This window comes from Trachypithecus francoisi, unplaced genomic scaffold (assembly GCF_009764315.1).
Source record: "Trachypithecus francoisi isolate TF-2019V2 unplaced genomic scaffold, Tfra_2.0 Lachesis_group20, whole genome shotgun sequence".
Classification (NCBI taxonomy): domain Eukaryota; kingdom Metazoa; phylum Chordata; class Mammalia; order Primates; family Cercopithecidae; genus Trachypithecus; species Trachypithecus francoisi.
Genome location: NW_022681466.1, coordinates 55,429,441 through 55,445,817, shown reverse-complemented (window position 1 = coordinate 55,445,817; position 16,377 = coordinate 55,429,441). Strand labels below are relative to the sequence as shown.

Genomic DNA, 16,377 nt, shown 5'->3' with positions numbered 1-16,377 from the left:
CGGCTAACTTTTTGTACTTTTAGTAGAGATGGGGTTTCACCGTGTATTTTTAGTAGAGATGGGATTTCACCATGTTGGTCAGGCTAGTCTCAAACTCCTGACCTCAGATGATCTGCCTGCCTCAGCCTCCCAAAGTGCTGGGATTACAAGTTGAGCCATCACGCTTAGCCATATTTTCTTTTTAAATTAAAAAACATAAATCCCAGCCCCTAAGCATTTCCCCCTCTGAATTAGTCTTCTGACAAAAAAAAGTCACAGTGTTTTAAATAGGACTTGATTTGATGGTTTACTGCCCCCATACAGGGCTAAAATGTAATTTTTCAAATCTAGAGAGAGAAGCCCAGATAAGACTACCTTTTCAGGCCTTGTGCAAGGCCCAAGGGAACTGCTTACATTTATGGCTCCATGTATCGGAGCTGTAGTTATGCAGACCACAAGGTATAAATAAAACTTAAGAACTTGCATCAGTCAGTCAGAATTTTAACTAGAATAATCTCACATCCAGAACACAATAGGCCACCTCACTCTGGGCAGACAGAAGGCAAGCCAATTAGCCTAGAGGGTTTATGTCTTTTTTTTTTTTTTTGAGACGGAGTCTCGCTCTGTTACTCAGGCTGGAGTGCAGTGGCACAATCTCAGCTCACTGCAACCTCCACCTCCCGGGTTCAAGGGATTCTCCTGCCTCAGCTGGAATTACAGGCGCCCACCACCACACCCTGCTAATTTTTCCATTTTTACTAGAGACAGGGTTTCACCATGTTGGCCAGGCTGGTCTCGAACTCCTGGCCTCAGGTGATCCACTGACCTCAGCCTCCCAAAGTGCTGGATTACAAACGTGAGCCATCACACCCGGACGAGGGTTTATATCTTTATCAGATGGTACACTCTTACCATCTGAGTGGTAATCCCATTTTTGTAACCCCAACATTCAGCACACTGCCTAAGGTTCAGTAATTATCCAACAGTCACTCAATAGAAAGAGTTTATCTTCATGGGAATAAAATTGCTTTAAAAAACTGGACAGACACTGTGTACTAAAATTACTTTATTACAGTTGATTTTTTTAAACATTTCCTTTGCTATGATACAAAGGATACTTACAAACAAAATATTACATATGACCTTGTTTTCGCTCTTATGTTCTGACAACTTGGTAACAGCTTTAAATGCACGATCTATACAATTAATACAGGTTATATATGAACTATAAGGTATGCTGAACCAGAAGAATACTGACAATATACTGTACAATAAGCCTTACCAGTTAGTGCTGTGGACCATTTATACCAAAAGGAAAATGCACATCTGTACAGTCACCTTTACCAGCTGGTGCTGACAGAAAGGGAGAGGCTTCTTCCCCAATGCAACCCTTGATAGGCCTCCACTGTGAGCGTCTGTTTGGTCCAAAAATCGAGAGGACAGTGTGTATTTAAAATTAGTTATTGGTAAAGTGGTAGAACATCACACTTTCAACACGATACTCTCTCAAAAAAATATCAGTCCCAGTTTTAAAAGACCACAAGTTCTTTGTCCACTATGAAAACCCTACAGGCTCAAGGGGTTTGGGAGATGAGAAGATGAAGGCTGCCAAAAAAGGAGGCAAGAAACCAAGCCAAAATCTAGGTCTTGCAAAATCATCATTTTTCCCTTCACCAAGGGAACTAGAAATGTACAAATTCATTGATGAACCTCAATGATAGCATATCAGTTAGCTGATAACCCTCATTTTATCTGGACCCCTGACTTGTGGGAATAACTGAAATACATTGTGGATAACAGATATCACTTTTAGAAAAGAACCTCTTGCTTAGTTAACATATTCCCTTTAGCCACCAGAGCTGGTCCTGGGCTATTACAGGTGTGCATTCATCTCTCAATGGTCTGCTCAGAAATGATAAGGTTACAGCTTTTTTTCTTTTCTTTTTTTTTTTTTTAAATAAAAAAGCAATTGACTGAAGCATTTTCTTTTTTTAGGTAAATAGCAAAAATAAAAATAAAAACCAACCCTAGCATTTGCACAAATAATGCAAATGGAGTGATATGGCCTTTAAGGAAGGGGTTAGTAGAAAGGAAGACAGAAGTGAAGAAAATCCAGAGAAAATGATATACTAATTTCTTTCTTTTAAAAAATGTCTACATGTGCAAAAAAAAATCATGCTGTTTGAGGAAAACAAAGGGAAATGAGTACATAAAACTAAAAACATAAATACGTTTGGGTGACTGGTAAAAGCAGAAACCAACCTGGGTTACAAAAAGGATTATACATTCAAGATGCTCTTAAACCCAGTGGGATAACTTATGTTAAAACTGTGTTAATAGTTACGTTAAAAATCTCAAGTTTGTTTTTAAATCTTCACAATACAAGCAAAGCTGTTTTAAAATATACACTATACATATTTCTCATAGTCTCTTCAACCTCATTAATGCGCATTAGGCTTTTTCATATACTAAAACAAGGGGGTTCTGAAAGCTAATTTGCTCATAGTAACCCATCCATTATTTAAATGGTTGTCTTAAGTTTTAAGTGGGCTAAAAAACTTTAGCAGATTTACATAAATAGGATTTAGCAACACAAGTGTTAATTTAAAAAACTCTAAAGCATTTACAAATTATCAGATTGGAACAGTCCGGGGAAGTTATGTGCAGTATACTTTAAATGTTATTTACATCCAACCACTGCTTTTGTAAAAATTTCCCTTAAAAAAAAAATTTTGGAGAATTAACCTGTTCTAGCAGAGAAGGATCAAAAAAGGAAAGGTAAAATGGGAACAAAATTATCTTCTAATAGAAACCCCACACATCCTTCTCTTTTCTTGGATTTTGCCCAATGAAACCATCTGCAACTCCTAATAGGCTCATATATAAGGTGTCAAGGTGTGATAAAATACCTTTGCAGATAAATTACTGGCCTTAAGAGGACTTTTTTTTTTTTTTTAATGTTTTCCCACCTTGTGTCTCTGGCTTGGATTATTCTTGGACGCATGTAATTAATTGGAGGGGCATTCCTAAGTAGGCACAATTCCCATTTAATGTGGAGTAAAAGGCATAAAATGCTGTTACGAAGAAGGGTGGTGGTTTCTTTGATATTGTGAAATGCAAAGAAGGACAGCAGCACATTTGGAATGGGAACCAAAAGAGAGCTGTCTGGCAATACACCAGGACAGCCAACATCTTGATAAGTTATATACACACGTGTCTATGATAAAGGAAAAAGGGTTGGAAGGGTTCTAATAGCCCCTGGGTTTTTGGATACGTGCCAAACGGTCACATAGACTACCCAGAATCAGCAAATGTTGGGCAGTTACCTCCTTTAAAGTCACATAATTCACTCCATGACCATGTGCAATTTATGGTAACTATGTTCATGCCCAGGCAATGTATTTGGGGCTCAGAAAAAGCAAAATGTGCCACTGAGAGAATCCTGTTCCCTATATAACTGGTCTTCATGCTTTCAAGTGGCCCTAATATACCTTGGATACTAAGCCAAGCCATGCAAAAGCAAAGAGCACACACTTTTCATTAACACTGGTATCTCATTTCTAAACCACTGACCTCAGAGTTGCCATAGAAACATATTAACACGAGTACTGAAAGCATACAACTGAGAGTTCATGGATTTCTAAGAAATGCATTTCCCTCGTCTATGTTCATCAGCCTTTAATACTTTGGCTACAAGGCATATCAGAGAAAGGGAGGTTAAATTGGGTAATGACAAAAGAACATACGTAATGTTCCAGAAATGGGATCAATGTGCCAGCAATAAGCATAGTTCATTTCATTTGAAAATTCAGTTAAAGAGCCCAATAAACAGTTCCAAACCATTTTATCACCTGCATAATTTACATAAACATTAAAACACTTGCACTTTATAGACAAAACACACTTTTGTAAACATGGCCACTGGGGGAGAGAGGCTCCCTATCTCATTCATGATTGAGGACATGTGATCATTTATATTAAATAAAATTATTTCACTGCAAAAGATCTCAAACCTGACCAATGATTAAGCTTCATTTCCCCCTGTTTAACAACATTTAAGTATTAATTCTAAAAATGTCACCTAGGATGGTTTCAGGGTTAGATGCTAGGACCACAACTGGTAATGACAGCAACTTCTCTCTAGCTGGCACAGACCTATAAACTTTAGTACAAAAACAAAAAAATACAGAAACTAGGTCAATTTGTTAGCTACATATTTACAGATAATTACATGATTTTTCACTCACAAGTGCTAAATACTTTGAGTGAAACAAAACTGTGCAGGTTGAATTACCCGTACTTTGGGGGGAATTCTGGGCATCAAGATACCCTTTTTCATTCATTCAAAAGTCTCATCTTCTCTCCACTTTTTCATGACAAACTACCTACAGATGTTCAGATTAGTATATCCAGTGGGCATCCTGGTGTTTCAGTGAGGATTAACCTTTTTCTCTACTTAAAGAATTCCTTGTATATTTAAAAACAAAACAATACAATCACACAGACATATATACAAAAAAAAAAAAAAACCTCTGAAACTTCAAAAAGTTTAGATTGCTGGTAAACAGTTAACAGTGACGGTGACATAGTAAATGGCTCCCCAGTTTTAATTCTCTGCCTTTATTTTCTTTAAAGGATATCTATCTTTGGGTGGGTAGGAAGTGCAAGTTTAAGAAACCCACAACAGGCAGATAAGGTGCATGCTAATTTATATATTTCTTATGATCTAAAGACTACCATTAAGCCAGATGGAGTCTCTTCCCTTGTATGAGTGAAATTTTGGAAATTTGAATATAAACAAGGAGGAAAACATTAGTCAACCTGACTTTAAAGGAACTACCAGAATTCAGCAGAAAATATAAAAGTACAATAAAGGAAGAGTTCTCAGCTTCACTTTCTTTTTCTAGACAGTGTTTAATAAAACTTACTTCTTTACAAATTAATAGTCATTTCCAATGCAGACCTATTGTACTGATTTCATAAAAGTGCAGACAACATAACCAGACACAGCAAAACAGACTTCAATCAGTAGTCCTTGCATATAAGAGGCAAGTCTGCTAAGTGTACAGCCAACTCTTCATCCTTGAAGGAATCTGAGGATGGGAAATTTCCAGTTCTTAAAAACTAAGAGTGAGTGAGTCTCTTTTAAAAGTAAATGCTACAACCTGGTTGTGGGCACTATCATGTTAGATGGGGGAAAACAAAATAGAGAATTTGTTTTTCTTCAATAATGGTCTGCATTTTGGTAAACAGCTCAAAGATGACAGCCCAAGTTTTGACACTGCTCTTGGAGAAGGCTCTTTTCTATCTAAGACAAGAGAATATCTTCTTCCATCATTATAAGAGATTCACACTTATATACTTTAAACATATTATTTTTTGACTTGAATACATAAGACACTTCACATTGTGAGCATAGGACAAAATACAGGACCATTTAAATCTCCAAGGAAAAAGTTAATGTGTTGGGGCAAATCTCTACTTGAATAGTAGTGGCTCAGAAGTGGTGGAAGGTGCACAAAGAACTTACTATTAGAGCAAGCCAAGAAGAGGCAGGTAAAGGGAGAAAGCCCCTCACCCAATACCAAATCCTTCTCTCCCAGTGGCCATTTCCTGCTGATGTTACAGTTTAGGAGAATCTTAGATGTTTTAGCAGTAATTCCTTTCGTGGCTGTTTTGATCCTCAGCAAAGTATATAATTATTAGTATTGATGGAGTAAAAAAAGTAAGAGGATCAATGGTATCACTACTAAGAAATACATACAGAAAGCACATAAAGATTGTGTGATGTATTGGTTTTTTTTTTTAATCATCTTTGCAGAGGAATCACCACCAGTGTTCTTACTTTCCATGGTTCATCTCTCTCTGCATTACTTATCTTTTATTGCATCACAACACAAACTCACAGAAACACTAACCAGCTCCTTCCCCAGCACCATTTTACTGCATTGCAACTCATGATTCCAAATTTTATTTAACGTCCTCTCCACTCACACAAATGCTAAGAGGGGATTAAAAAGGAAAAGACTGCATCTAATGACGACCTTCTCATAAATATCAACGCAGAGTACTCATTCTTAAGAAACACATGCATTCTTGCCTTAACTGAGGATTGAAATAACAAAACCAAACAAAAATAACAGAACTTTTAGTGCCCTGATGGAAATGTACAGTATGAGTTACATCCATCAATCTATCTATACACACTCATATGTATATACAATATATACATACAAATAATAGCTATGCCAAAAATGTGCATATTTAACACAGTTTTAAAAAGCCAGTAGATCATGGTATAATACAATTTATTTCCACTAGTGAATGGCACAAATGGAGAAATGCAAAAGAGGTGTTTCAAGTACAATGAAGTTATTTTCACAGGTGAAAATAAATAGTATTATTCCAGTGTCCAACACAATGTATTCTATAAAAGTTTAAAATGCCAGACATTTAGTATTTACAGAAATAGAAAGTTACTAAAGTCTGCTTTATGGTCTGAAAAAGACACTCATAGAGTTTTCCATTTTTGAAAAGGGGGTGAGAAAAAAATTGGTGGAGGTGGGAGGGAGTGTCCAGGATAGTTTCTTTAGTGTAATGAATGTTTGCCTGACGTCTAGGCAACCAAATATCATAATGACTATGCTAAAATGTTCCATTTACCAACAAATCCTTAACTTAGAGTACTAAGCATATTACACCAGTGTGTGTGGCTTCAAAGGTAAGACTCTATCTGTAGGTATTGAAATGGCAAATAAGAATTGCAGCTCTGAAAATATAAACACATTTTTCAGATAACCTTATACAAACAAAAATACTTTTGGATACTAGAATTTGGGTTTTGAGCTGACTTCAATAAGGGGAGGAAAAAATATGTGCAAAGGGAAGGGAGCTCAATTTGGAATAATATATTTCAAAGTATGTGGCTTTGCATTTTTAAAATGCTAACCAAAAAAATGGGAGATAGAGTGACACCAAGGAACTTTTTACAGCCAGCCTCTGGATACCAGATATAGCATTTACAACTTCTTGATATGCTACACAAATTTTCCACACTTTTAATTTTCTTAAAGACATATATAGTGAGTGAACACCAACACTGGGAAGGAGGTAGTGTTAATTTGATCAAATATTGATATTTGCCCACTGATTCCCCAGAAAGTGCTTGCTCTTTCCCTAGGATATCTCAAAACCTTTCCAATTTTTCTGCTACAAGGTTTACTCTGTGATGGTTCCTACCATATATGAGATTCCTCAGAAGCTAGATCTCACAAACATATACAAACCAATTAATTTGAATCATTTTTGTAAACTATATATATACTTTAAAATTAACTTAATGGTAAAATCCAGGCAGAGTCATGATCTACATGTAAAACAGGTGGCCAAACAATTACATTAGATAAAAAACCCTACTGGAGATCTGAATGGACTCACTAACTCAATTTGACTTAAATTTAAGTCCACAACTGGACTTTAAAATGTACCACCAGTAGTATTTTGGGTTTGAAAGAGTTTTGTACGCAAAACTAATCTGCTTCCCTATTCCACCCATCCAGTAGTACAGAGCAGCCAGATCTATGAATAATTTTTAAGGGTATCAAATTATATTTTTGATATTTTATTAAATTCTAAAGCTCTCTCTTACCATTTTACACCAAATACGAAGATTTCTCAATTTGTTGGAAACACTATAATACCTGAACGCAAAAAAGATACTGAGACGACTGAAAGCCCCTTTCACTGATATTTTAAGTACATGTCATATTTACCTAAAAACTGGTGACCTGGAGCATGGCCGAAAGGACAACACATAAGAGTGCTTCTTGAAACACTGCCTAAAATTTTGTGTGAACTCTATGGTGATCTTGGTTTTAAAAACATTTACATTAAAACATTAATTTTCTTCCAGTTTCCTGAATCTCAGAAACTCACACAGGTGAGGATTCATGGCAACTCGACTGACATACCTGGGGAAGACTTAAAATTTGGTTGAGAAAACCAGGATTTCAACAGTGATAGATTGATTACTATTTGGTCATTAGTTTGGTCTAGGCAAAGACTGCCACGAGAGGGACTTACGAGAGTTCTACCTTGGAGCCCCCTGACTATAGGAGAAGCAGGATCCAGAGTTAGCAGCAAGGATTCTTCAAGACAACTTGGAAGGGAGCAGGACAGTAACTTGTAAGAAACTCTGATTTGTCACTGAAAAGGATATTTTTCTTCAAGTCATACAGCTTCCTACCCACCTCCAACTCAATTTCTATATAAAAAATGGAAAACCAAGAAAACAACTGACTTTTTAGCATTGGGTTCATCCTTCATTGTACAACAAAACAAAACAAAACAAAACAAAACAAAACAAAACACGTGCCCCCTGAAAAAGAGTTAGCTTTCGTCAAGAGATTCCCTGACCACTATAACTTACTTTTACTTTTTTTTTTTCTTAATTGGCCAAACTTCCTAGTTCCTTTTCAGTAGTACTTTAGCACTGAGGCTTGAGACTTGTGGAAGTGGTGTTTCCTATTGTGTGATGTTAACTTGATGCCAAATGGCCTCTAAGCCTCAGTGAACTAGAAGTTTGTAAAGTACTGCAGCAATGAAAACAGCAATTAAAAATAGAGGACCTGCACATGCAGCAAAATCTACAGTGGTGATGAGGATCAGTCAGCAGCTGGTAAAGTCATTGGCTCAGCGACTCCTGGTTCACTGTGGCAACTAAACATTTAAATAATTGGCTATTCTACTTGTAAACAGAAAATCACATAAGCCAAAAGAAGATAATAATTATGTCTATGTAGTGTGATGAGAATTTCAATAGATGGCAATTTGCAAATATGGCATCATTCAAATACCTCTGGCATTTGATTTGTATTGGCTATATGTCTTTCTTTTTGTACAAACAAAATGAAAGTACTGTTTGGGGTCTTGGGCGTTATAGAGCATAGCTAGGATGAGATATCACAGTATAAGCAACAAAACATCAGGACATGTAAGCTTCACCTCACTCTGCTGCGGGACATACCCACTATATGAACTTTCTGGGACCCTCTCACCCTTCTGGTCTTCCCCACTGAAGGCTCACAGGTTTGTTAATGCAATCCCCACACAACTTGTGATCTCCTTAAGTACCCCCATCTTATCGTAATACAAAGAAGGCACAACTGAATGGACAAAAATCACTCACAAGCCTATGAAGCATTCAGGAAAAAAAAAAAACTAGGTTGTTTCCTACTCTGAAAAAGTCAATGCAGTCCTTTAGTGTTCATGGATTTCTACACTTGATCTTAGCCAAAAGGCCGAGAAGCAATGCGTTCATGGATTTCTGCTTCCTTCTTTTAGTCCAAATGAGGCTGAGAAGTCAGATCAATTTAATAACAAATAAATACATTGGTGGGATGCAGGTGTGTACCAGTAATAACTTATTTCAACATATGCTGCCTGCTGTGAGTGGCTCATAAGAATTTGGGATATGGGATAAAAAGGCTTTACATCTCTTCAGAAACTTCTTAAGATACAGACACCTAAAAGTGATAACTGAAGCCACTTTGTTGCGTTTTATTTTTGCCGTGTTCAGAAAAATCCCCTATCTAGCCAATTATTTCCACCACATGCATAATATATGTGTATATATGTGTGTATATATATATACACACACACACACACACACACACATACACATTTATTTTTAATATCAACTCCACTTTTCAAAATTTCCCCCAAAATTAAAAAAAAAACAAACCCGGCAGCCAAGTACTATGACATCCCAATTAGTAAACACAAAACAGAACGCTTTACAAAAATGAATAAAATACACCATATGCACTCAGCTTCCACACTGTAGTACCCAAGTGAGGAGGCTGCTGTGACGATGTCTGTAGGCAGTTTCTTTTGGCAGACAGCTCCAACGGAATTGCCACTCTCAATTATTAAGTTATGTATAAGACATGTGTGACCCATTGGATATTTGTGAAGTGACACTCGTGCTTCTGCTCATGCCCTGCTCTGTCCGTCCCCCAGAAGCTGTCCGCCTTAGAGCCTGGGGGCTATTGCGGACTCCTATACTGCTACCTCGAGGTACCCCTTGCATTGGCCCTGAGGGGTGACCCCATGGCTGGGGTCCACCTTGCATTGGATGGCCCCAAGCTTGTGGTGGGCCACCCATGGGATGACCCCAGTGAGGTCCTGGACCCCCAGTAGGGTTGTGTGACCAACCAGAAGCTCCTGGGTAGCTGTGGCTGAATGCCTCAGGGGAGAGATTAGAAAGGACCATATTACTAAAACCTAGTCTCATGCTTTCAGAGTCAAAAGCTTCAATTTCTCTGGCTTGACGTTCCAACAGGCTTCGTATTCGTTCTGTGCGCTCATTCTGCAAAGCCAACATCTCTTCTTCAATCTGTTGGAGATTGGACGAAGGAAGAAAAATGAAAGCCAATTTATTTTTTTTAAGTCTATAAATAAAGGAAGCAATAATTATTCAGCTTTGAAGTGGCTATTTTATGGATGTACATTTGTCCATGAGTTTCAAATTTTATTTAAATTTTTCCCTTTATTAAAAAATTTTTAAAGTTTTTATATATTCAAGGGTACTGCAGATTTTTTTTTACATGCATGTATTGCGTAGTGGTGAAGTCTGGGCTTTTAGTGCACCTATAACTTGAATAGGGAACACTATACCCAACAGGTAATTTTTCAACCCTCACTCATCTCCCACCCTCCCACCTTCTAGTGTCTATTATTTGATGCTATGGATATACATTTAAAAATCAAGGCCGGGCACGGTGGCTCACGCTGGTAATCCCAGCACTTTGGGAGGCTGATGCAGGTGGATCCCGAGGTCAGGAGATAGAGACCATTCCGGCTAACATGGTAAAACCCCATGTCTACTAAAAATACAAAAATTAGCCAGGCGTCTAGGTAAAGGGTTTGGAAGCAGGGAAAAAAAAAAAAAAAAAAAAAATTAGCCAGGCATGGTGGTGGCAGGCCCCTGAAGTCCAGCTACTCGGGAGGCTGAGGCAGGAGAATGGTGTGAACCTGGGAGGTGGAGGTTGCAGTGAGCCGAGATCACGCCACTGCACTCCAGCCTTGGTGACAGAGTGAGACTCCATATCACAAAAAAATAAAAAACAAATAAAAATAAAAATAAAAAGAGATGTCCCTTAGGAATCAGTATAATTTATATTTTTTAAATGTGTAAAATCAAGTTTTTTTTTTTTTTTTTCAAGACGGAGTCTCGCTCTGTTGCCCGGGCTGGAGTGGAATGTCACTGTCTCAGCTCACTGCAACCTCTGCATCCTGGGTTCAAGTGATTCTCTAGCCTCAGCCTCCCGAGTAGCTGGGATTACAGGCATGTGCCACCACATCGGCTAATTTTTGTATTTTTAGTAGAGACGGGGTTTCACCATGTTGGCAAGGCTGATCTTGAACTGCTGACCTCAGATGATCCTCACGCTTCAGCCTCCCAAAGTGCTGGGATTGGGGATCTGAGATAATAGGGGAAATTTAGACATGCATTTAAAAATTATTATGAATTCTGTTAGCTATCACAGTGGAATTATGATTCCGTTAAAGTCAAAAGTCCTATCTGGGTCAGGCATGGTGGATCACGCCTGTAATCTCAGCACTTTGGGAGGCTGAGGCGGGTAGATCACTTGAGGTCAGAAGTTCGAGACCAGCCTGGCCAACATGGTGAAACCCCGTCTCTACTAAAAATACAAAAATTAGCCAGGCGCGGTGGCACACGTCTGTAATCCCTGCTACTTGGGAGGCTGAGGCAGAAGAATCACTTGAACCTGGTAGGCAGAGGTTGCAGTGAGCAGAGATCACACCATTGCACTCCAGCCTGGGCAACAGAGTAAGACTCCATCTCAAAACAAACAAACAAATAAACAAACAAACTGAACAAAATTTTTTTCATGGGAAGCAAATACAAATAAAAAACAGCAATAGAATGGGTTAAGATATTTATAAGGATACTACAGAAATAAAAAATGTATCGAGGCCAGGCGTGGTGGCTCATGCCTGTAATCTCAACATTTTGGGAGGCCGAGGCGGGTGGATCACTTCAGGTCAGGAGGTGAGACCAGCCTGGCCAAGATGGCGAAACCTTGTCTCTACTAAAAATACACAAATTGGCCACGTGCGGTGGCTCACGCCTGTAATCCCAGCACGTTGGGAGGCTGAGGTGGGCAGATCACCTGAGGTCGGGAGTTCGAGACCAGCCTGACCAACATGGAGAAACCCCATCTCTAGTAAAAATACACGATTAGACGGGCATGGTGCCGCATGTGTGTAATCCCAGCTACTCGGGAGGCTGAAGCAGAATTGCTTGAACCTGGGAGGCGGAGGTTGCGGTGAGCCGAGATAGCGTCATTGCATTCAAGCGTGGGCAACAAGAGTGAAACTCTGTCTCAAGAAACAAAACAAAACAAAACAAAACAAACCCAAAAACAAAAACCAAAATTAGCTAAGAGTGGTGACAAGTGCCTGTAATCCCATCTACTCAGGAGGCTGAGGCAGGATAATCACTTGAACCTGGGAGGCGAAGGTTGCAGTGAGCTGAGATTGGGCTACTGCACTCCAGCCTGGGGAATAGAGTGAGACTTAGTCTCAAAAAAAAAAAAAAAAAAAAAAAAAGGATTGAACTTTTTTTTGCTCTATAGGGGAGGAAAAGTGGAGCAAATAAGTCTCAAAGAAGATGGTACAGACATACAGACATTTGGTATCTTTACCTGAGAAGAATAATCCATGTTTAAGTCTTCCTTCAACCTTCATATAAAATGCCTCTCTAATGCCTTTTTAATAACATGTTTTAGAATAACAATTTTCAAACTCTTCTTACTCCAGTCCATCCTGGCCTGTTTGTAATTTCTCGCAAACATTTCTTATTTTATCATTTCTCCACGCCTTTACACATTCCTTGTGTTCCTGGTTAACCTATTCTTCCTTCAGAAAGCACTCTATTCCATCTCCCTGAGATTTCTTTGCCCCACTTTCCCTCCCCTATAGAGTAAATCACTCCTATACTTTTGTATTTATGCTGTACCTTATGAAATGTTATTATATCTTGCCACATTCTACTGCAATTTTTGCTCTTTTTTGAGACAGGGTCTTGCTCTGTCACCCAGGCTGGAGTGCAGTGGCGCGATCTTGGCTCGCTGCAACCTCCACCTCCCAGGCTCAGGCGATCCTCCCACCTTACCTCCTGGGTAACTGGGTATTTCTTTTTTTTTTTTTTTTTTTGAGGAGGAGTCTCGCTCTGTCGCCCAGGCTGGAGTGCAGTGGCGCCATCTCGGCTCACTGCAAGCTCCGCCTCCCGGGTTCACGCCATTCTCCTGCCTCAGGCTCCCGTGTAGCTGGGACTACAGGCGCCTGCCACCACGCCCGGCTAATTTTTCGTGTTTTTAGTAGAGATGGAGTTTCACCGTGTTAGCCAGGATGGTCTCGATCTCCTGACCTCATGATCTGCCCACCTTGGCCTCCCAAAGTGCTGGGATTACAAGCGTGAGCCACTGCGCCCGGCCGTAACTGGGTATTTCTACTAAAAATACAAAAATTGGCTGGGCGCGGTGGCTCACACCTGTAATCCCAGCACGTTGGGAGGCTGAGGTGGGCAGATCACCTGAGGTCGGGAGTTCGAGACCAGCCTGACCAACATGGAGAAACCCCATCTCTAGTAAAAATACACGATTAGACGGGCATGGTGGCGCATGCCTGTGATCCTAGCTACTCGGGAGGCTGAAGCAGGAGAATCGCTTGAACCCGGGAGCCCCGGAGGTTGCAGTGAGCTAAGATAATGCCATTGTACTCCAGCCTGGGCGACAAGAGTGAAACTCTGTCTCAAAAAACCAAAACCAAAACAAAACAAAACAAAAAAAACAGGCATGCACCACCACACTAGGCTAATTTTTTGTATTTTTGGTAGAGAGGTTTCACCATGTTGCCTAGGCTGCTCTCAAACCCCTGATCTCAAGCGATCCGGCCTCTTCTGCAATTTTTTGTTTCCTATGCAAAAATATGTTTGTTGTTTTTTGAGACAGGGTCTGGTCTGTCGCCCAGGCTGGAGTGCAGTGGTGCAATGTTGGCTCACTGCAACCTCTACCTCAAAGGTTCAAGCAATCCTCCACACCCCAGCCTCCAGAGGAACTGATACTACAGGTGCACACCACTACACCCAACTAATTTTTGTATTTTTTTTTTTTTGTAGAGGTGGGGTTTTGCCATGTTGCCAAGGCTGGTCTCAAACTCCTGAGCACCAAGTGATCCGCCCCCCTCGGCCTTCCAAAGTGCTAGGATTACAGCATAAGCCACTGCACCTACCCCCAAATTTTAATTCTTACTTAAAAACATTACTAACCATGATGTTAATACTAAGAGAAATCTTGAGAGAAAAGTAAATGAGATTATAAAACAAGGTCATTTATACTCTGGAAATACTACTACTTTTCATATATATATATTTCACATATAATTTAACATTTATAGTTGTGTTGTTATCTAAACATTTAATGTAAATGAAGGATGACAAATATTGAAACAAGACTTCATGTACATGTGAGGCTCATTTTGTTTGTGTCTCAACCTAAATGAACAATTTTTGGTTCACTTGGAGACTTACAACAATCTTCAAACAGAATGATTTTTCATCTAGAATCAACTAACATTCACTCTAGTTCCATTTCTACTTATTTTCAGATATCTCCTCATCTGTATGTACAACCGGCAAGCATAAAGTGCACAAATTACAGCTTTTAGGATTTTACAAAGTTTTTGTAGAGAGGGTACAGGGTTTTAGTGATTGCTAATTGACCTCAGCCTGCCTTGTAGTCACATACTTCACTTGAAAGGCAAAATATTAGCCATAAAAACCAAGTAACATCTTGAAGCACTATAGATGTACCATCCTTTGTTCTTTTACTCTTTTAAATACTAATTGTATGCATTTTTCCATTATGAAATGAATAAAACCATATTTAAAAAAGAAACAGAAAAAAATCAACCTATCACAATAACATAGCCACTACTAACATTACTTCAAGTAGGATTTGTCTTTTAAAATTTTGTTAAACACACCACAAACATTTTTCCTTATTAGTACTGTTTATGCAGACATCATTTAAATGGTTGAGTAAGATTTTATTGTTGGCTTGGCCATACTTACTTTTTTTTTCCAGACGGAGGCTTGCTCTGTTGCCAGGCTGGAGTGCAGTGGCATGATCTCAGCTTACTGAAACCTCTGCCTCCCAGGTTCAAGTGATTCCCCTGCCTCAGCCTCCTGAGTAGCTGGGATTACAGGCACTCACCACCATGACCAGCTAATTTTTGTATTTTTAGTAGAGATGGGGTTTCACCATTTGGCCAGGTTGGTCTTGAACTCCTGACCTCGTGATCCACCTGCCTCAGCCTCCCAAAGTGCAGGGATTACAGGCATGAGCCACCGCACCAAGCCATATCTCTATTTTAAATAGGTTGTTTTAAACTATTATAAAGTTGTTATAATGAACATATTTATGCAGTGTTTTTTTCTGTAATTTGAATTTCTTTTCCTTTCTTTCTGTAATTTGGATTTCTTTTCCTCAAAGTTTTAAACAGTTAACATTTACAAGGCTAAATATACAACTCCAGGCCAGGTGCAGTGGCTCAGGCCTGCAATCCTAGCACTTTGGGAGGCCGAGGTGGGCAGATTACTTGAGCCTAGGAGTTCAAGACCAGCCTGGGCAACATGGAGAAACCCCATTTCTACCCTTGCCCCCTCCAAAAAAAAAAAAAAAAAAAAAATCAGTGGTCATGGTGGTGCATGCCTGTAATTGTGAGGCTGAGGTGGGAGGACCGCTTGAGCCTGGGAAACGGAGAATGCAGTGAGCTGATACTGTACCACTGGACTCCAGCCTGGGCAATAGTGAGACTGTTGAAACTCAAAAAAAAAAAAAAAGCCAAAGCCAAACAAGTATATATACACCCAACTCCAAATTGCTTTCCAAGACGTATTAGCACTGTATAAAAGTGTTACTGCACCTTCACCAATGAGTACTGATTTTATGCCTGTATTGCAATGGCTTTGTATTAACATGCAGTTTTTGGTTAGGATATTAAATAAGACTAAGATGCTAATTAATGCTGTTTAACTGTTAACCACCAGGTGGAGCTAAAATTACAACCACACTTTAATAGTGCTGATATTTCTCTTGTAACACCATTCTTGAAATACCATAGGGAGTTTTTCATTTAGTGATAATACTGAAGCCTAAAAGAAAACTTTAAATTTTAAATATAAAAGTTGGAATGAGACCACCGGGCGCTATGGCTCATGCCTGTAATCCTAGCACTTTGGGAGGCCGAGACAGGTGGGTCACGAGGTCAGGAGATCGGAACCATCGTGACTAACACGGTGAAAACCCG

At 39.3% G+C, this 16,377-nt stretch overlaps 1 protein-coding gene and 1 non-coding gene across 5 annotated transcripts in view; both read right to left on the bottom strand.

Moving 5' to 3' along the window:
- Positions 1 to 1,028: 1,028 nt before the first annotated feature.
- The window catches only part of TAOK1 (TAO kinase 1), a 178,849-nt gene continuing 163,500 nt past the window's right edge, over positions 1,029 to 16,377 (bottom strand). For all 4 annotated transcript variants that reach the window (XM_033184399.1, XM_033184398.1, XM_033184397.1 and 1 more), the window contains one exon: positions 1,029 to 10,375. In XM_033184399.1, coding sequence (XP_033040290.1) covers positions 9,914 to 10,375 — 462 coding nt within the window. In that variant the 3' untranslated portion in view covers positions 1,029 to 9,913. The remainder of the gene's footprint in view (positions 10,376 to 16,377) is intronic.
- On the bottom strand, positions 9,103 to 9,290 carry LOC117068140. The gene has a single exon (XR_004430994.1). It is a non-coding gene; the product is annotated as a U2 spliceosomal RNA (small nuclear RNA).